Source organism: Phyllopteryx taeniolatus, chromosome 6 (assembly GCF_024500385.1).
Source record: "Phyllopteryx taeniolatus isolate TA_2022b chromosome 6, UOR_Ptae_1.2, whole genome shotgun sequence".
NCBI lineage: Eukaryota > Metazoa > Chordata > Actinopteri > Syngnathiformes > Syngnathidae > Phyllopteryx > Phyllopteryx taeniolatus.
In genome coordinates this window covers 6322804-6345157 of record NC_084507.1, presented here as the reverse complement: position 1 = coordinate 6345157, position 22354 = coordinate 6322804, and the positions used below count along the sequence as shown (strand labels likewise).

Here is a 22354-nt window from a genome sequence, read left to right as displayed (position 1 = left end):
ATTGGGATCAATCTCTGTGGGAGTAGGATTTTTTTCAAAAACTCGGGATCGGGTGGGATTATTTGTTTTTTCAACATTCACTTGGAATTGGGAGGGAGTGTGAGTAATCTCAGTCATTTGGGATTGGGAGAGATTGGGATCAGAGTCAACATCTACTCCCGTGTTAGCCTCGAGTTGCGGAGATGGAGCCAATCCCAGTTGATTTTGAGAGGCAGGGCACACTGCCTGGACTGGTCATAAAGGTACATATAGACAACGTACCATTTACTCTCACATTTACACATTTGGACAAGTCAGATTCAATTAACAATAAAATGGATGTTTTTGACCTGTAGGAAGAAGCCATGGTACCAGGATAAAAATTGTACTGTTGTTACCACATTACTGGTAACCTTTTATTGCTCAGTGATTGTTTTTTCCTCAATGTCTTTATGTCTCAAAAGTATCCTCTGTCAATTGACTGTCTGTTGTCGTACTAGAGCAGCTCCAACTACCGGAGACAAATTCCTTGTGTGTTTTTGACATACTTGGGAAATAAAGATGATTCTGATTCTGATAAAGATGATTATGATAAAACACACTCAAGCAGAGAGAAAACATTCCAACTCCACAGGGGCTAATCAGACCTCTCAAATGTGTTGCAGACATTCTAACCACTAAGTCACCGTGCATCCCCTTTGACACTGATCTTTAAATCTCTGAAATACATTGTCAAAAATCAAATCAAACCAGAATGATTTGTACTAGGTCTTTCTTTAAATGCTCAGCGCACAAAAGAAGCTCTCACAGTGCAACACGTGCTACAATAGCCCCTGCTTTGTTTCCTACTTTACCAAGTGAACTCATTCATTGTTCTATTTACAATGGTCTCCAAATGGACGTATTATGTGTCAGCGAATTTCCCCATATTTGTGTCAAAATGTGTCGTGTTGCATCGCCTGTAAATTGGATGGATTTACAAATGCAATCTAAACTACATAACCGCTATTTGTACAGAGAAACAATATCATACAGGGTTTGGAGAAGATAATCAAAACATGAGGCTAGTTGTGGGCCTGGATGTTGTTTCTGAGAGGCCAAATTACTGGATAATCACTGGGAATATTTCATATGGTGGCTTTAGTAGCAATTAGCCTGTCATACATGTGGTAATTTGTTAAAAATAAAGTTGGTAGGGACCCAAAATGAGGTAGGAAAGCGAGGACAGACATAAATTGAAGTGTAAAGAAGGACAGATGGGATCAGTGACCAAGATCGGGCGAGACTGGTTGATGGGTATGTGCTTGCTCCTGACTTGTTTGGGGCCAGTATTGATAGAAATGAAACAGACTATGGAAACGCAAGCCAAAACAAATATGGCAAGAAAAATTCACATAGTACTTTATGGTGCTGCTATGTTCATATTTACATGACATGCTAGTTTGAGTGTAATTCCATCTGAAAGTTCTGTACCTGTTCAGAAACTGAAACTGTTAAATTGCAGTTCTTATTACCTGGGAAATAGCTGCGCTGTTAACACTTTGTTTGTAACCCCTGTTCTCACTCAGTGATGGTGTGAATGTGAGTGTTAATAGTTGTCTGACTCAGCTGGAATAGGCTGCATCTCTTCGTAATCCTGAATAGACTAATCAGTGCAGAAAATGGAGTCCCTAGAAAGAAAGATCTGACCTATTCCAGAAGAACATCTTATTTGGAATGCCCTTGAGTTTATACCAAAGAAATGTGTCAGTAAAGCTGCCCAGAAATGTGAGATCCCTGCATGTCTTATGTTAGGTTAGGTACAGTTCATATTTTACTGATCCTGTAGGATGCTGATGGAAAATCTGGAATCCAGTAGCAGAAATGGCAATTATAAAGCATCACAAACAATCTATCGCAAACAAATAGGTATTATGTACTGTCACCAGTCAGAGACAAAATTTTAAATGCAAGTACGCATTTCTTGGTGTAATATACAAACAGTTAAGTGACCTTAGGGTGCAAAGGCAATAACATAGGTAGCTTCAGTTCTCAGGGGTTGGTGCCCCTCCAAATCTGGGAAGAAATGCAGTCATATTGCTTCTGGAAGGAAATATTTCCTTCCTTTATCCATTGAGGAGGAGATAGAAATAACATGCTCCTCTGTCTAATAGCTGTGTCCACACTATGCACCTCAGCACTGGCCCTCGTGTACGCTATAGCAGAATATTGTGTCCTTGCTTGAATCAGATCATCCCCTACACACCAGATGGACAACCAGCTCAACACCACTCCCCTGGCTCCCTGCTCCACCTCGTGCCCAGATCTACAACTCTTGAACACGAGTTTGTGCATCCAGCTATGTTAAAGTATTCCTAGCCTTGCATTTTTCATATTTTTGACTCTGCCTTGTTACTTTGCTCCCAGACTATTTCACGAGCACTCCTTGTTTACCTGCCTGCCTCTCTGCCTTGCACCCTGCACCTGTTGAATTGGAACACAGCCATTGGTCCATTCACCACCCGGAATTTCGCACCCCTGTATCACCACAATGTCCATGACCCCCCTCTAAAATAAATTACATCTGCCACCTTGCCTCCAGCCTCTGCATTTGGGTCATGTCCCCTGGAAGAGTGGGGACACATGTTGGAGGGAGCAGTACAGCCGATCGGCCAAGCATTTTGAACTCCGGACAAACTAGGTGGGCACTCTTCTTTGATCGTTTCACATCGGCCAGGGTCGCAAAATGCTAAACCTGATGCACTTTCATGTAAGCACTGACATGAAGCACCTGAGAGTGCTCAGCTGGATCCTGAACCCAATCTGTTCCCCACCTGTTTTTTTGGCATCACTTACCTAGAATATAGAGTCTGTTGTCAAGAGGGCTCAGGGGGAACAATCTGACCCTGGTGGGGGTCCCAGGAAGCTGGGAACCATCTCAGTGCGTTCCCAGGTACTGCAATTGGGCCATTCTTCTCCCTTGAGATGTCACCCTGGAATCCGCAGAACTTTAGCATTCCTCCGCCAACGCTTCTGGTGGCCCTCTATGGAGGATGACACTAGTGCATTTGTTTCCTCTTGTACAGTGTGTGCTCAAAATTAAACTTACACCAAACCCAGCTCTGGCTTGCTTTGCCCGCTTCCTATTCCCAGATGCCCCTGTCACACATCGCCCTGGATTTTGTCACCGGCCTCCCTCTTTCAAGATGTAACACAATAATCCTCACTATTGATTACAGGTTTTCCAAGGCCGCTCACTTCCTCGCACAACCCAAACTTAATTTACCATTTAACGCATTTTACGCATGGAACCGTAAACATCTTTCAAGTTGGATCTGGTTTACGTATGTGTCCTCCAACAACTTGTGGACCACGCTAAGGAAGGGTATATTCTCACAGAAATATCCGTCCATCCATCCATCCATCCATTTTCTGAGCCGCTTCTCCTCACTAGGGTCGCCGGCGTGCTGGAGCCTATTCCAGCTATCATCGGGCACGAGGAGGGGTACACCCTGAACTGTTTGCCAGCCAATCGCAGGGCACATAGAAACAAACAACAATTCACACTCACAGTCACACCTACGGGCAATTTAGAGTTGTCAATTAACCTGCCATGCATGTTTTTGGGATGTGGGAGGAAAGCGGAGTGCCCGGAGAAAACCCATGCAGGCACGGGGAGACCATGCAAACTCCACACAGGTGGGGCCCGGGATTGAACCCCGCTCCTCAGAACTGTGAGCCAGACGTTCTAACCAGTTGGACACCGTGCTCACAGAAATAATTATTAGCAATTTGTCTGTACGGTCCATTACCATTTCCTTATTTGTTGTTATTAGAGATTGAAAAGAATATACAGTATATTAATGTAGACATGATCAACAACATTTTGGATGACAAATGGTAATTAAAGCAACATGGAGTGGTGGAGAATGAGTAATGAATTCAACATCACATTTCAAATTTGGAAGTAGCAATTGTTAAGTACTTCTGTACTTCAAAGAAAATGTTATTTTGTCTTCCACAAAGTCACTTAAAATGCTTTAAGAATGTTTATGATTAATAAACAGTGAGTCGTTATGTGAAGTTACCTAAGCACATCATCAACATCGCTGCATGTTCCTGTATGTTTACACAGTGGTGAACTTGTATGACAGCTAAAAATGTTTGTTAAAACCTTGCCTGTACATATAATAAAGGTTTTTTGATAGTAACAGTTTAACCCTGTGAATTAATTAAATTACGTTAACAAACAAAATGAAAAATTGTGTTGTGTGTTATTGAATTAGATTTTTTGTATTAACATAAGACTAAGTTCTGATGTTCTGACAGGTTTATTTCCAAAATGTAACAACCCCTGAACATGTGCACCCTTGTTGTAGCTTGTTCTCAGACACAAAGTTGTGCGTCATACATGTAATAAAACTTGATTTACATGTTCCGGGTCGATTTTGGTTTTGGTTTGCTTTGCTTGTGCCATGGACAACATGGCACAAGCAAAACCAGAGAAATCCCCTTGCCAGTGCCAAACATCAGTCAAGCAGGGATGCAAAACTAATTTACGAAGACGGTAAAGAATTGTGAAATGAGGAACAGTTGCCTTGGTATCCATAAATATGAGCATTTGTTGTAGATACTGTATTATGAGCTGAGACACATAAGAGCCGAATAAATGAAAAGATGCTGCCCACTCAAAAACAAAACAAAAAAAGACTCCCCACTATACATTTAGGCTTTTCGTGAGTGAGTGAATTTCGATTACTCAACATGGTGACTTGTATTTTCTTTTAGTAAAGACATGCCTCCTCATTTATTTTATTCTAATTAATATATTGTTCAGTTGTTGCTGTTTATCCCTTATAATTATTATATGTAATATTAACCCCGGGGGGATCACACTCCTCAGCCTCCCTGGTACGATCTATTCAGGGGTGCTGGAGAGGAGGGTCCGTCGGGAAGTCGAATCTCAGATTCAGGAGGAGCACTTTGGTTTTCGTCCTGTCCGTGGAACAGTGGACCAGTGGACCAGCTCTTCGTCCTCAGCAGGGTCCTCGAGGAGGGTGCATGGGAGTTCGCCCAACCAAACGTGTTTTGTGAACTTGGAGAAGGCGTTCGACCGTGTATTGTGGGGGGTGCTTCGGGAATACGTGGTATCGAACACCCTGATCAGAATCAGAATCAGAATCATCTTTATTTGCCAAGTATGTCCAAAACACACAATTTGTCTCCGGTAGTTGGAGCCGCTCTAGTACAACAGACAGTCAATTTACAGAACACTTTGGAGACAGAGACATTGACAAAAAACAATTGTGCAAAAAGATGCAGAGTCCTCTAGCACTTAGAGCAGTTCGAATGACTAATATTGCAATAGACCGGTGCAATGACCATTGTGAAAGGGGCGCTGAGACTTCAAGGAGTGTATGCGGTTTAAAGTGACGAGTAGTGCGATAATCTGGGACAATGTTGGTTGTGCAAATGTTACAGATACTCTTCAATCAGTGTGCCAATGGAGCAGATGCTACTCTGGCATGAGTGGCCAGTATATGCAAATAGTGCAGCATGGCGAGACAACTACAGTGAGTGCACGAGTAATACATAATTGGCCCCACAGAAATGTGACAATGAACTCAAGTCAAAAAAATTGCCAGCTTGTTGAAATGGAATTATAGGTTAGGTGTTTAAGAAGTTGATCGCAAGAGGGAAGAAGCTGTTGGAATGTCTAATAGTTCTAGTTTGCATTGATCGGTAGCGCCTACCTGAGGGAAGGAGCTGGAAGAGCTGGTGACCGGGGTGCGGAGGGTCCGAGAGGATTTTGCACGCCCTTGTCTTAGTTCTGGCAGCGTGCAAGTCCTCAATGTTGTGTAGGGGGGCACCGACAATCCTTTCAGCAGTTTTGATTGTCCGTTGCAGTCGGAGTTTGTCCTTTTTTGTAGCAGCACCAAACCAGACTGTGATGGAAGAACACAGGACTGATTCGACTACCGCTGTGTAGAACTGTCTCAGCAGCTTCGGTGGCAGGCCGTGCTTTCTCAGAAGCCGCAGGAAGTACATCCTCTGCTGGGCCTTTTTGAGGACGGAGTTGATGTTAGTCGCCCACTTCAGGTCCTGAGAGATTGTAATTCCCAGGAACTTGAAGGTCTCGACGGTTGACACAAGGCGGCTGGACAATGTGAGGGGCAGCTGTGGCGAAGGATGCCTCCTGAAGTCCACGATCATCTCTACAGTCTTGAGCGTGTACAGCTCCAGGTTGTGTCAGCCGCACCACAGCTCCAGCCGCTCCACTTCCTGTCGATATGCAGACTCGTCACCGTCCTTGATGAGGCCGATGACAGTGGTGTCATCTGCAAACTTCAGGAGTTTGACAGTCGGGTTCGCTGAGGTGCAGTCGTTCGTGTAGAGAGAGAAGAGTAGCGGAGAGAGGACACAACCTTGGGGCGCCCCAGTGCTGATGCTGCGTGTGGATGAGGTGGCCTCCCCCAGCCTGACCTGCTGTGTCCTGCCCGTCAGAAAGCTGTAAATCCACTGGCAGATGGCAGGTGAGACGCTGAGCTGGAGAAGCTTGGATGAAAGGAGTTCAGGGATGATGGTGTTGAACGCTGAGCTGAAGTCCACAAACAGGATCCTCGCGTAGGTCCCTGCACTGTCGAGGTGTTCTAGGATGAAGTGCAGTCCCATGTTGACTGCATCATCCGCAGACCTGTTTGCTTGGTAGGCAAACTGCAGGGGTTCCAGCAGGCGACCTGTGACACTCTTGAGGTGGTCCAGCACGAGACGTTCAAAGGACTTCATGACCACAGATGTCAAAGTGACAGTGACTGGAATGATGGTGGAGCGTTTGAAACAGGATGGAACTTCGCACAGTTCCAGAGATCTATTGAAGATCTGAGTGAATATTGGAGCGAGCTGGTCCGCGCAGACTTTGAGGCAGGATGGGGACACATGGTCCGGGCCTGCCGCTTTGTTAATCTTTTGTTGTTTGAAGATGCGTCTCACATCCTGTTCATGAATGGTTAACGCAGAAGTCAGAGGTGTGATTGTGGTCGCGGGTACGGCCGGGTGGGTGTGTGGTGTGAAAGTGTCCTTTTCAAATCTGCAGTAGAAGGTATTCAAGTCGTTGGCTAGTGTGCTATTGTTCTCAGCTTGGGGGGATCGTCGCTTGTAATTAGTCAGCGATTGGAATGCATGCCAGACTGATTTAGAGTCGTTTGCGCTAAACTGTTTTTCCAACTTTGCTGCACAGTTTCTTTTTGCAATGTTAATTTCTTTAGTCAGCTGGTTTCTAGCTCGATTATACAGGGTCCTGTCCCCGCTCTGATATGGGTCCTCCTTAGCTTGGCGAAGCTGCTTAAGTTTAGCAGTGAACCACGGCTTGTTGTTGTTGAATGTGCGAAAAGATTTTGTTGGTACACAAACCTCTTCACAGAAACTGATATAGGATGTGACAGTGTCCGTATATTCATCCAGGCTGCCAGCTGAATTTTCAAAGACACTCCAGTCTGTGCAGTCTAAACAGCTTTGAAGTTCCATCTTGGCTTCATTGGTCCACTTTTTCACTGTTTTCACTGTAGGCTTCGCGCATTTAAGTTCTTGCCTGTACGTAGGTATTAAGTGAATTAAGCAGTGATCAGACGAGCCCAGAGCTGCACGAGGAATAGCACGGTATGCGTTTTTTACCGTAGTGTAGCAGTGGTCTAAAGTATTATTTTCCCTGGTAGGACAGTCGATGTGCTGCTTGTATTTAGGGAGTTTGTGGTTGAGTTTAGCTTTGTTAAAGTCCCCGAGAATAATGAGGGGTGAGTCCGGGTGTTTTTTTTCAATTTCATTGACTTGTTCGGCGAGCGTTAGCAGTGCGGCGTTCGTGTTAGCTTGAGGCGGGATGTAGGCTGCAGTCAGGATGAATGATGCGAACTCACGTGGCGAGTAGAATGGTTTACAGTTTAAAAATAGCGACTCCAAATGCGGGCTGCAGTGTGTGCTGAGCACCATGACGTCCGTACACCATTTTTCGTTGCTATAGAGGCATATCCCGCCGCCCTTTGTTTTCCCCGATGATTCCATGTCGCGGTCCGCTCGATGAATGTGGAAACCGGGAAGCATAACGGCGCCATCGGGTACAGCGTCGCAAAGCCAGGTCTCCGTGAAGCACATGGTCGCGGAACGTCCGAAGTCTTTACTGGTCTTTAACAGAAGATGAAGCTCGTCTATTTTGTTGGGTAGGGAGCGTACATTCGCGAGGTGGATCGACGGGAACGCCAATCTGTGTCCTCTCTTGCGGAGTTTCACCTGAATGCCGGCTCGCTTCCCTCTGTGGTGCCGCTTCCGTCTCCATGCGCCGAAAACCGCGGACGCCGCTCTGGTGAGTAACTCGGGGGAAAAAACTAAGCGGATTTGCGAAAGTTGGTGACAGAAAGTCTGGAGTAGCCTCCTTGATGGTTAGCAGGTCTCCCCTTGTGTAAGTGAGTCGTGTAAGGTCTCCAAAGACGGACGAAAAACACAAAAACAAAAACAATACTAGAGAGCGCGTTACCGAGGCGACCACACTGGTAGGCGCCATCTTGCAACTGATACGGGCTGTTCGGTCCCTGTACGACCGGTGTCAGAGTTTGGTCTGCATTGCCGGCAGTAAGTCTCGTTTCCGGTGTTGGACTCCGCCGAGTCTGCCCTTTGTCACCAATTCTGTTCATAACTTTTATGGACAGAATTTCTAGGCAAAGCCAAGGCCTAGAGGGGGTCCGGTTTGGTGGCCTCAGTATTGCATCTCTGCTTTTTGCAGATGATGTGGTTCTGTTGGCTTCATCAAGCCATGATCTCCAACTCTCACTGGAGAGGTTTGGAGCCGGGTGTGAAGCGGCTGGGATGAAAATTAGCACCTCCAAATCTGAGACCATGGTTCTCAGTCGGAAAAGAGTGGTGTGCCCTCTCCAGATCGGGGATGAGATCCTGCCCCAAGTGAAGGAGTTCAAATATCTTGGGGTCTTGTTCACGAGTGAGGAAAGAATGGAACGGGAGATCCACAGGCGGATCGGTGCAGTGTCTGCAGTGATGCGGACTTTGTATCAGTCCGTTGTGGTGAAGAAGAAGCTAAACCGAAAGGCGAAGCTCTCTATTTACCGGTCGACCTATGTTCCTACCCTTAAAATTGGTTACGAGCTGTGGGTCGAAAGAACAAGATCCCGGATACAAGCGACCGAAATGAGTTTCCTCCGCAGGGTGTCCTGGCTCTCCCTTAGAGATAGGGTGAGAAGCTCGGTTATCCGGGAGTAGCTCAGAGTAGAGCCGCTGCTCCTCCGCATTGAGAAGAGCCAGATGAGGTGGCTCGGGCATCTGTTTACGATGCCTCCTGGACGACTCCCTGGTGGTGTTCCGGGCACGTCCCACCAGGAGGAGACACCGGGGACGACCCAGGACAGACTGGAGAGACTACATCTCTTGGCTTGGCTGGGAACATCTGAGGATCCCTTCGGAAGAGCTGGAGGATGTGGCTGGGGAGAGGAAAGTCTGGGCTTTCCTGCTAAAGCTACTGCCCCTGCGACTCGACCTCGGGTAAGCGGAAGAAAATGAATGAATGAATGAATATTGCAACATATTCCGTCACACCCCAACATTGTTGCAAGTAAAAATATTGATGCTGACAATACTGTTGCATGTTTGTTGTGTTCGACTATGGAAAAGTCATTTAAAAACATTTTAACAAAGTAAAATATGTAGCAATAAATTGGAAAAAAAAGTTGCGAAGACTAAATACTATACTCCAAATTCAGTATTTATATGTATGGGAGTGCATTCAAAAGTGAAACATAAATAGTATAGAACCTAGTCAATAAATAGGAAAGAGGGTCATGTGACATCTGTGAAGAAATGAACTATTTTACACAATCCCACATATCACTGTTTTTCATTTTGTCAACTTCAGTTAACACCTTGCTGCGCCACGAACTTGATGGTAAGTGACCACAACAGCATGTCAACAAACAGCAGCATGTCGGACCACTAATGTAGTGACATCTGCCTCACAAAAAGCAAGGGTGATATACAACTGTTGGAGTAGTGTGGCATGGCTGAGCATTATGGGCCGTACAGGGGTGGTTTCTGATATGGGTGATATGGGCAGCCGTCCAGGGCGGCATTCTGTGGAGGCCAGCCCCCCACCAAATGTGGATTACAAATATTGCACAATAAGTATTCAACAGGGATTACAGAATACAAAAACATGCTTCTCCTTAGTAGGTGTCCACATCTCACTGGGGAAGAACGCCTTAATTTCCAGATATCTCCACGGGTGTTATTTCACATTTAAAGTACGACATATTTCCCAGATGGATTTCAATGGCATTGACATGTCTCAGAAAAACTCCACATTCCGGGAATTCTACCCTCCTGCAGGCTTCAATGAGTCTAGCCTCTCAAGCCGTTACGCGCAAACCAGTTGGGTGTTTCAGAAGTCATTACTGGAGAATCCGCGTATCTTGCCTAGTCAGGCACGTAAAATACAGACTTATGCACCATCGGGCAAATATGAATAGAGCCCCTGAAACGTGTGTGTGTGTGTGAATATCCATCCATCCATCCATTTTCTGAGCCGCTTCTCCTCACTAGGGTCGCGGGCGTGCTGGAGCCTATCCCAGCTGTCATCGGGCAGGAGGCGGGGTACACCCTGAACTGGTTGCCAGCCAATCGCAGGGCACATCGAAACAAACAACCATTCGCACTCACAGTCATGCCTACGGGCAATTTAGAGTCTCCAATTAATGCATGTTTTTGGGATGTGGGAGGAAACCGGAGTGCCCGGAGAAAACCCACGCAGGCACGGGGAGAACATGCAAACTCCACACAGGCGGGGACGGGGATTGAACCCCGCACCTCAGAACTGTGAGGCTGACGCTCTAGCCAGTCGGCCACCGTGCCGCCTGTGTGTGTGTATATATATATATATATATATATATATATATATATATATAGAGAGAGAGAGAGAGAGAGAGAGAGAGAGAGAGAGAGAGAGAGAGAGAGAGAGAGAGAGAGAGAGAGAGAGAGAGAGAGAGAGAGAGAGAGAGTCCTCGGATGCACGTCTGGAAAAATGGGTCCCAGCCCTGGAACAATGATTCCCTGCAATTTATCATCATGGAGTACAGATACAGTAATCCTCCACTATGTGACGGTTGTTGCTTCGCGGTCCTGCTATATTGCAAATTTTTATTTGAACAATTGGTACAATATTTTCGTGTTATCCATTGCTCTTGCTCTCTCTCAATATATTATGTTTCAGCCTGCCACGATCGCAAATTTTTTAGGACGATATATTTTCCCAAAAACTATAATGATAAACAATAGTATCATTGTTTTATTTTATGCCACTGATATAATGATATTATAGAGCATAATAATTTAAAGTACATCTTTTTTAAGATCAATTAACTTTCAATTTTAAAGAACATTGAACATTGACATTGTAATTCAGAATAATAAATTAAATATCTTACATAAAGACTCAGGGTCTGTTCGCAAAAATTTAACTGAAACAAATATTAAACATTTGGCACATACTGTGTATCATTAACCCAATAAAGAGGCCCAAAAATTTTCTTAAAGCCTGCCAAATTTTAATTAAAAAAAAAACCCACCTTACTTGTGCTCAAAAGCATTTGGACTTTGTCACTGTTTTTAAATCAGATGCCATACATTATAATATCCATCCATCCATCCATCCATTTTCTTAGACGCTTCTCCTCACTAGGGTTGCAGGCGTGCTGGAGCCTATAACAACTATCTTCGGGCGAGAGGCGGCAATTCAGAGAAGCTCCTTTTATACCCAATCATGGCACCCATCTGTTCCCAATTAGCCTGTTCACCTGTGGGAGGTTTCAAACAGGTGTTTGATGAGCATTCCTCAACTTTCTCAGTCTTTTTTGCCACCTGTCCTGTTTAACACAACCTCCCAACTTCATTGGAATTGGGGTTGTAGTATTATTAATATTATTTGTTGTTAAAATGACTGGAAAGGACTCGAAACTCAAAGTGTAGGACTTGCAATTTGACTGAGAACTTGCTTGTCTTGCCTTGGGTCTTGACTCGGGATTTGCCTATCTCGACTTGGGACTTAACTCGGAACCTGAGGGTAAAGACTTGAGACTTGTGACTTGCAAAGCCATGACTTGGTTCCACCTCTGTAGTTACGAACTCCAAGTCACGAGATGATCGCAATTTCAGCAAGTCCTTCTGATCATATGCTAATTTACAATGGTTATCGACTATTTTTAGTGTCGTAGGCAAAGAATTTTGGTCAAAATATCCATGACTATCACAAGCCAATGCAACAGCAGTAATTGGCAACCAGCGCGACATTGAATGAGGTGGCACTTGTTGCCGGTCCAGTTTTTTCATTAACAGACCGATCAGTGCAATGTCATTTTTGCCCAATATCCAATATTATTGGTACTGATAGTTATTGTGCATCCCTAAATAGAATCATCATATTGAAAAGTTTTAGTGATCAATACTATTGTCACCCGTATATTACAAATATGCTACATCATAAAAAGAAACAAACAAGAAACTCTGGTCATGCTTTGATGACGGATTGCTGAACTCAAAGCTCTCGTACTCGTGGTGTTCAGTGAAGGCCTCCAGAGGCTTCTCTGCTGGACTAAACACTATCGACCTACATTTACAACTTCATTACATTATTAATTAATTCTTGTTCATATTTATTATAATATATATAAAATATATATAATTATATATATATATATATATATATATATATATATATATATATGATATGTATTATTTTGATTTCCAACAGTTTTCTATCTTCATTTCATTGTGTTTGTCTTTGCTGCCCAGCTTCCAGTTGTGTGTGGATGAATTTTTTTTTGGGGGGGGGGGTCCAATCAGACTCAAGCTTCTAGGTGTTGCCATGTCAATATAATCTGCCCAGGGTCTTCAATGTTGTAAATGCTGGCTCGTGCCACATACAGTAGACACAATGGCAATGGCTGTTTATTTTATTTTTTTCAACCAATCAGGTTTGTTTCAATAAACAGGGCTACCTAGAGAAGGCCCTGAGTGATTTCGTCATTTGGCCGTCCTCGATTGGTTGATTAGAGCAGAAGCTGCCCAAAATGGCCGACGGAACAGGAGGAGAAATTGACTTGGTGACCAACATTATATCCATCCATCCATCTTCTGAGCCGCTTCTCCTTACTAGGGTCGCGGGCGTGCTGGAGCCTATCCCAGCTGTCATCGGGCAGGAGGCGGGGTACACCCCTGAACTGGTTGCCAGCCAATCGAAACAAACAACCATTCGCACTCACAGTCATGCCTACGGGCAATTTAGAGTCTCCAATTAATGCATGTTTTTGGGATGTGGGAGGAAACCGGAGTGCCCGGAGAAAACCCACGCAGGCACGGGGAGAAAATGCAAACTCCACACAGGCGGGGCCGGGGATTGAACCCGGTCCTCAGAACTGTGAGGCTGACGCTCTAACCAGTCGGCCACCGTGCCGCCCAACGTTATATAATATATTAAAAAAAAAAGATGGATTTTTCAAGAAAAACAGGACATTGCAAGGATAGAGTAGGTCGACCGACACCGTTGCTGGTTGTCTGGATTTTACTCAGTCAAGGATTTATTTGGCACTTTCAGAGCACTGCACAATTAGCTCTATTATACAGCTAGTTTACAGGCATAAGCATGGTATTTACATCTAGCATAACTTAGGACAGAGCACCTTTTGTTTGAAGCCACCCACTTTTTAAGTGAGCAAAAATACCGGAACAGACATGATTAAATTAACTTAAAGAGAATAACATTTAATATTTGGTGGCATAACCCTTACTTGCAATAACTGTATCAAGTCTGCGACCCATTGACTTCACCAGACTGTTGCATTATTCATTTGAAATGCTTTTCCAGGCTTTGCCAAAGGCAGGACAATCAAATGTTACTTCCATTAGATGGTAGAAGGTACACTAAACCTGTGTATCCTCCTGTTGCCTTTCATACAACCCAGTAAGTCATGGCATTCTGCGAACATACTGTCTGAACATACGTGCTTGGTGTTCAATTAGACAGGCCCAAATTTCACACTAGGTAAGTCCATTTGTGAGGCAAATCATAATTTTAATGTATGTGTCTGGTGTTAAATGAGATTTGTCTTCTGTAAAATTGGGTGCCTTTATTCAATAAAGGTCGGAAACACGTATTGACGTATTGATTCAACTAGGTAGAAAACAATGTGCAACACTTTATTTCTATAAATCTCTTCAAGTGTTCATGCAAATGAACACTTTCATAGCATTACTAGGAAATCACAATATGTCATATCTGGTCAGCTATTTCTAGAACAGTATAATTCCCATCATCAGACAAAGAGCACTGTAATCTTTCATTCAGCCTATACGAGTACATTGAAGTTGTGACGAAGCAACATAGGCCAAAGTGAGAATAAACAGCACCACCTTTAGTACAGTCCTTCATCAAATAACCTCTGGTGTACCTCTTTTCTGGATGTCTGGTTAGCACATTGACCCGGGAATGAAGCAACAGGGGTTAAAGTGAATATAAATAGCAGTGTATTTGATAACTCGTCCGACACAATCAACAGGATCAGGAAAAGTCATCTTGCTTTGCTCTTGCAGTAGACCAACTTGAAACAGTCAAAAATGAAGATTCTCAATATTGCACTTGCAGTGGCCATTATGTTGGTCTTTATTTGTCTTCAGGAGAACTCAGGCATCCCAGTCAGTGTAGTGAGTCATAACTTGATGAACATAACGGTTTCGATGTATAGATTCTTACTGTGAACATGCTTAAATCATGAACAGACACAAGAACTGGAGGTGATGACCAACGAGAAATTTGAGGAGTCCTGGAAGGTCTGTGAACTAACTTGGATAGTTTTTTCTGTAACCTGTTAGTTTGTGCAAAAACATGATTATGCTAGAGTGGAACACCGTGATCATGTTTGTTTTCTTTTGTCACACAGATGTCGTATACCAACAGACACAAGCGTAGCGTCAAGTGTCGCTTCTGCTGTGGCTGCTGCAAACGCGGAGTCTGTGAAGTTTGCTGCAGGTTCTGAGCAGCTCTGCACCAACCAACATGAAATGAGAATACAGGCTTTATTTTGGCTCAATTTAAAAGAAATAGATTTTGTTGCATTATTCACATAAGATGGTAAATATATGTAATTGTACAATCAATAAATAACTACTTTAATTTTACTTTTGTAAGTTTGATGTTGTTTTGTTGATTAATGTATTTATTTAATTAATTTAATGTATTAAATTGCAAATCATAACGTATGATAAAGAGAGGATGCTAAATACCTTTTTGTTTGTGGGACAGGAGTGATGCTTGAATCGTAACTCAAACAGCAATTTATAAAGTATATTTTAAAAAAATATATACTGGGTTGTTGTAATTTTGCTTGTTGGTTTGTCCATCCGGTGCGGCACGGTGAACGACTGGTTAGCACATCTGCCTCACTGTTCTGAGGACCCGGGTTCAAATCTGGCCTCGCCTGTGTGGAGTATGCATGTTCTCCCCGTGCCTGCGTGGGTTTTCTCCGGGTACTACGGTTTCCTCCCACATCCAAAAAACATGCATGCGAGGTTAACTGAGGACACTAACTTGCCGTTAGGTGTGAACCTGAGTGTTTATATCTGCCCTGCAATTGGCTGGCGACCATTTCAGGGTGTACCCTGGGCGCCTCTCGCCCTGAGTAAGCTGGGAGAGGCCCAGCATGCCCATGAGCCTGGTGAGGATAAGCGGTACAAAGAATGGATGAATGGTTTGGCCGTACAGTATGTTCATAAGCCTGCTACGTTTTGGTTTGTGGGGAATAACGCAAGACATTATTACACTCTAAAAATGGCTGGGTCAAAAACAACCCAAAATGGGTTATTTGAGTAACGCAATGCATTCCTAAAGTTGGACCAACGAGTGATTATTTTAGACCAGCAGTTCTGGGTTAGGGGGTTTGACCCTAGGTGTTAGGTTGGGGCTGTCTACCCAAAAATGGGTCGAACGCGACCCTGCCCTTGGGTCGTATGTGACTCTGCTGTTGGGTCGACTTTGACCCCGCCATTGGGTCAAATGTGACACTGCTGTTGGGTAGAATTTGATCTTGCCGTTGTATTGGTTAAATGTGAAACAAAAAGTGGTCTAAAACATAATAAATACAAATTAATGATTATTCCTACTGTTTTCCCCACATAGTCCCACATTGATGCATCATACATAACCAGCCCAAACTGTTTCTTCTGGAAAAGTGTTTTCTAGTGAGCATTACTAATATCCACCCATCCATCCATCCATTTTAAAAACCGCTTATCCCCACTTGGATCGCGGTGTTGCTGGAGCCTACCCCAGCTGACTTTGGGCAAGAGGCGGGTTACACCCTGAATTGGTTGCCAGCTATTTGTATTGAACTTTTCCACAAATAATAAATGTATTGTCTTATATTAATATGACTTTTGTACTTACTGTTCCACTTGGCTCCAAATCACAGCTGAATGAAATAAATGCAATCAAACAAAACTGGCGACTTCAAGAAGGCGGGTATTGTCAAACCAATGGTGGTGTACCTGTAACCCAATGCAGTTGATCAATCTCAGAACCATCACCTTATACCAATAGCTGGGTTGTGAAATAAATGCATTTTGTGTTGTGTTGTGGGCAGGGCATCTCTTACCCAACAGATGGGTTACTAGTTCGCTCTAATTTTGATCCAATGTTAGTTCAAATTGACCAAACCGCTGACCCAGCTATGCCAAACCAACAGTTGAGTTACAAGTTCGAACCAGCATTTTTTAGTGAGTACTAGTTCCAGAATGGCCTGGCCTGGCCTCTGTTGCTTCTCCATTACAACAGGCACCAATCAGAAGTGGGAGAGATTAAGGGGGGATCAAGAAGAAGGTGACGCGCTCATTTCTTGTCACACCTTCCATCTCTCGCTGTATTTCATCATCTGCCAATGTGGACAAAGTTGACCACGGAACTAAAACTTCTACAAGTGTGCCGCACACTGCGTGACGTGGTCGAACCCGACTGGACCAGACCATCGTGTAGGGTTGCCGCCCCAACGCCGCACATGAGCGATTCACAAGTGGCTACCCAGCAAGCCTGTATAGGCGTTTGATGCTGTGTATTCAGTATCCTGTAGTTTATCACATTCCTTAAACCATAAAAAGATAGATTAATAGTTCAGGATGAAGCAGGTTGCTTAAGAGAGAGGGTGTTGGCAAGAATAAAAGCGAGAGTGTAGATATTTGAAAGCAGGCCCGTTGGCTCCATTCATCCGTTCACGTACATTCAGGTCACAAGCTTCGCTTTTTCATCCACAGGCACATTATACATTATGAATATAGTTAAGTATTGATGTAAAACACAATATTTGATGCTTCATATACTATTCATATGGCTTAAGGTGGCGCGGATCACGAAACCCGGAAACATGTTTTCCCCGTGACGGAAAGCTTATCTGTGTTTTGATTGGCTGTAAGCTGCGATGTTAAGACGGCTTTTAAAATTTTGAATCACAGCAAAACCATTGGCAGACTTATCGGCCACTCATGAAAACAGTCGCCAAACCACGCACACTGCGTGACAGTTCAGTTCGGTTTGGAGACATCGGTCAGTGAGCAGCAGCCTTTAGACGCCATGACTGTAAAAGGGACAAGTCAAAGCACTTAAAGAAATGCCTCTACCTGTCAGCCAATCAGATGACAGTCACGTCATGGCCCTCCTCAGCCTGCGTTTTAGAACCAGGTCAGAAGAGGTTCTGAGGAACGGTGCCATTGTCACCACTGGCCTCAAAAAAGTGTAATGGAAAAGCTACCACACAGGGCGGAACCAGGCTGGTTGATGCTAGAACTGGTACAATGGAAAAGGGGCAATAGTAAGGTTTTGCATAACCCTGCTGACTAACAAACAAACCTCAATAAAAACAGCACTGTATTTCATACAGTACCTTACTTGATTTGTGGTAATCAGACAAATGCATGAACTACACAGTAAATAGTCTATCGCAACAACTTAAGCAGTTTATAATGCTGTTATACAATACTAACAAGCTTTTTGAAAGAAATTGTAACAAGTCATCAGACAGGGCATTCAATGTAAAAACTAAGTCATGAGAATCAAATGCGTAAGAAAGGAAAGAAGAGAATACTCAAATCACTTTTTTTAATTTTTATTTATTTATTTTTTTGGGAGGAAATTCCCACACTGAAGAACACATCATAATGTTGGAATGTTTGTTGAGTGTTGCAAGCTAGAACTTTGAAAACATTGGTAACAGCAATGAGTCAACAAGTTCCCAGTGAATAGAAACTACAAACACCAGTACACTTTACACATTCAAGTCATCTGAAAGAGGAGAATTCCTCAAGATCAGTAGAAATTATGATTGCCTATTTTAGCTGACCATTATTTATTAAAAGTAAAAACATAAGAATAAACATTACTGTAACTGAGAGCATTGCTGTTTGGTAATTGTAGAAGAGTCCTTCACCCATATGTGCCCAGTTGCTTCATGGAAAAGTACAGTATCTTTTTGTTAGTCTTTGGAATATTGTGAGATCATTTTAAAACATGTAAACTTAAAACAAAAATTGTTGCTGCGCATAGAATGCCGCGGAGACCATCTCTCGTGATTGGTCCATTTTAGTCACGTGCCCCTTGGTTCTACATACCATCTACGCCGCCGCCTTCTTGATTGATTTTGCAGCATAATTAAACGTATGATCTGGTCATCTAGGTCCATTTGTTCTAGCAGACACTGTTCCACGGTCACCATTGTTGTTGCTTTGTTCCTTGTTACGGAAAGGTAAGTAAAAACTGCTACAGGAAATGGCCAAAAAATGCAGAGAAAACTCCACCCTGTGGCGACCTAGCCAATACCAGCCATAGCGACACCCCCGACTCGGAGGAGAACAGCAGTACATTTTCAAAACTTGGTGCGTGGGTTGCGCTCGCGTATAAAGGCAGGCTGCGTGCGGGATAGCCGCAGTGACGTCAGCGCGGTTGCTGCCCGCGCGAGTATAAAGAAGCCTTTACAGTATCTTTTTGTTCAGGATTAGAGTTATATCATTTATATTTACATTTGCAACTACATTACATACATTTTCCGGGTTCCCCCTAAAACATTAAACATGTTTACATTATAAAGTATACATATTATTGTGTTTTACACCAATATTTAACTATATTTATAATGTACCTGTGGATAAAAAAAGCAAAGCTTGTGGCCAAAATGTACGTGGAGGGTATACGTGTGTACCTCTTAGCAGCCATTCAAATAACTCTTAAAATACTGTATCACACTCTCCTCCTGTTCATGTAGCAACCCACTTCTTATTCTTCTTTTATTATCCTTATTTTTATGGTTTAATAAATGTGATCTGGGACAATAATGTATGTGCAGCATCAATCACTCAATGTGCGGGGGGAGCGGGGGTGGGGGGGATTGGGAGGGTGTCACTTGACGCTTGACAACAAGACATGCAGGACATTTTTGCCAGTGCGTCCGAAGCTCCTTTCGTCTTCTCCTGCTTTTCATGTCACATCTCCGGATCTCAGCTGTATGTCAACGGCGATTGATGTCCGTAGGCAGATAAGGAAGGAAGGAGGCAGAGAGAAAGGCAGCAGCATTACGATGCTCATTTATTATCAAGTGGATAAAAGTTCAAACCACATCGATGGGTCACTTGCAAGTTAACTTACACACACAAGAAATGAGATAAAGATTAATAAAAGCAATAAAAACATTGGGACGAGAGGATTGTTGCTCAGCATACGTGACCGCCCATACAGCTGTTGGCAGCCAAAGCGCTCTTCGAAAAGAGGTAAGCGTTTTTTTTTTTTTTTTTTGCGGCAATTTTTATTTTTGTTTTCATTTACACAGTAATTATTGTCTGATTATTTTATGTCACAGAAACGCAAAATAATATTTTTAGTGAGCTTTTTACAACCGCGCTCCACCCATATTGCTCGGTAAAATGCTTCATTTCCATGCTGTCATTTCCACAATGTCATTTGTGGTGTCCCACGAACTGGGTCAGCACGGGAATGTATATGGTAGACACAAATTATTATTATTTTTTTAAATCACATTTTGAAAAATACACCAAGATGTTAGAGGAGCTGACAGGCTTAATCAGAATTCCATCATCTCCTCTAGTACTGTCTTGGGTGAAAATGACTCTTTTTAAACAAAAAATAGTTTTGGATTGCAGGTTTATGGAGACAAGTGAAAATGTCATTTCTAATACTACACAGCAGAATTACTTTTTTGAAATAGATGACCTGTAGTACCCTTGTTTTAAATTTTCCTATTATTTCATTATGTTGATCAGCACATTTATCACATCAGTAATAATAATTTAAAAAGTTCAGTTCAGTTTAAATGTTAAATTGTATTACATTCTAAAATCATCAATATGAACAAGCCGTTCATTTGAGAATACATACCTACATATTGGGCTCATGGTCTTGAGATATGTCAGCAGTAAAGCATATTTATGTAAACCCATAATTATTTAAAGCATATACACTCCCCTCCATAAGTATTGGAACCTTTATTTCTGCTACAGACATGAATATGATAAAACAGTTCCGCATTTGATCTTTAATTTCCATGTATTGAGCTTCTGAATGATCCAAGAGCTGACTTGGAGCCAGTCACCTATGACAAAACCCCTTTCGAGTCTGCATTTGCTTGTGTCTCGGTCAAAGCAGCGCACTGTGACAATTGCTTGGTGCTGACCTATCCCAGATCAGTTATTTGGGTGTTATGCAATGTTGCATAAGATGAGCACTGGGGACGAGTCAAATCAAACAAAACATGGCTTTAATGCGGTTGCTGGCTTAACCAAAATTATTGCCGTGATAGATTTATTTGTGAAATGATTTGTTTATGGGATAGCCCCTTGAAATGAATCATCTTGTTTTTAAGATGGTTATTTTCCATCACTCAGTAATATATTTGTCTTCCACTAAGACTTCGCAATGCATCACTTCAAACTTCTTTTCTGCTTGCAATGCTCTTCTAAATGTTTCATGTTGAAAACCATCAGTGCTACCAGCCAATCAGTAGATGAAGGAGATCTTAAAGAACACATTGCTAGGTGTGCAAAGGTAAGAAGAAAATATCCAAATCACATTTTGGGGAAATTCCCACTCCAAAGAGTGGAATGCTGGGAAGTATAGGAAGTATTGCTAGAACTTGAAAGCAATACAGACAGTCATGAGTCAGCAGGTTCCCAGTGAGCATAAACTATATACTGAATATATACCGGTAGACTTTGCACATGCGGTCATCTGAAAGAGTACAATTCTTCAGGATCAGAAAGAACTGTGATTGATTATTACAGATTACAGTATAATATTGAAAATAACCTGAATAAAGATTAATGGTGAGCATTGCAGTTTGGTAAGTGTGGAAGCGACCGTGACCAATGACAGTCCAGTTGCTTGATGACGCAAAGAAGTGGAAAGTACAGTATCCTCTTTAGAATGTTTTTAGAAAGGGTACAAACCTTGATGATGCACTGTATGTTGTCTCTCATAAAGATGGGCACCCCCCCAAATAAATCTACATTGGATGTTTTTTTTAATTGGCAATTTGGCATGACATGCAAGTCATTGCAGTTTGTATGGCGAATTTGCATCCTCCTGTGGAGACTCTGTAAAAGAGATGCGAAAAGAGATGATGTGGGAGAGGTTCATTGTTGGGGAATGTTGGGAAATGTATGGGGGTGTTTTTTCATAAAAATGGAGAGGAAAAGGTCCAAACTTTCAGGTGCACAATTTGGAAAAAAAAAAAAAGGGAAGAAGAATATGATAAATGAGCAAAGGATGCAGGTATGTATGACAGCTTTGCTCGAAATGAACACAGTGTAGTAGTGTATTGTTACTTTATTGGCGGGGTCAAGGGCCCAACTTGAAATTGTTGACGTAAGGTTAATTATTAGCATAGTGTCACTGCCTTGTAGTGTCTCTTTTATTAACCAGTTGCCAACATGCTTGATTGATTGCTTCAGATGATTCCCCCCCATACATATATATATATATATATATATATATATATATATATATATATATATATATATATATATATATATATATATATATATAATTAATATATCATATATATAGTTATGATATATACATATATATAGTTATGATAAATTATAGTCTATTCATTTATTATATTATCCCATAGTGTCTGTGTGATTTACCTCAGTAGTTCTTTTTCAAACGTACCTCGTACCTTAATTGTTTTTTCCCTTCCCTCATCCTGTCTCAGTGCTTCTACCAGCCTTCCTTTCTCTCAAGGACAAGATAAAATAATTGTTTGAATAGGCCTTTCTTCGTTGAATCCATACCATTTTAGTT

General features: G+C 42.6%; 1 protein-coding gene across 2 annotated transcripts; it reads left to right on the top strand.

The window, feature by feature from the left end:
• The first annotated feature begins 14554 nt into the window (after positions 1–14554).
• On the top strand, positions 14555–15177 carry LOC133480088 (hepcidin-like). Of its 2 annotated transcripts, none has more exons than XM_061777762.1 (3): positions 14555–14694; positions 14779–14829; positions 14940–15177. In XM_061777762.1, the coding sequence occupies exons 1-3, from the start codon at positions 14617–14619 to the stop codon at positions 15033–15035; spliced, it is 225 nt and encodes a 74-aa protein (XP_061633746.1). In that variant the 5' UTR covers positions 14555–14616; the 3' UTR covers positions 15036–15177. The 2 variants fall into 2 exon arrangements, with proteins under 2 accessions (XP_061633746.1, XP_061633745.1); XM_061777761.1 differs by having other exon boundaries at positions 14561–14703.
• Positions 15178–22354: the final 7177 nt, after the last annotated feature.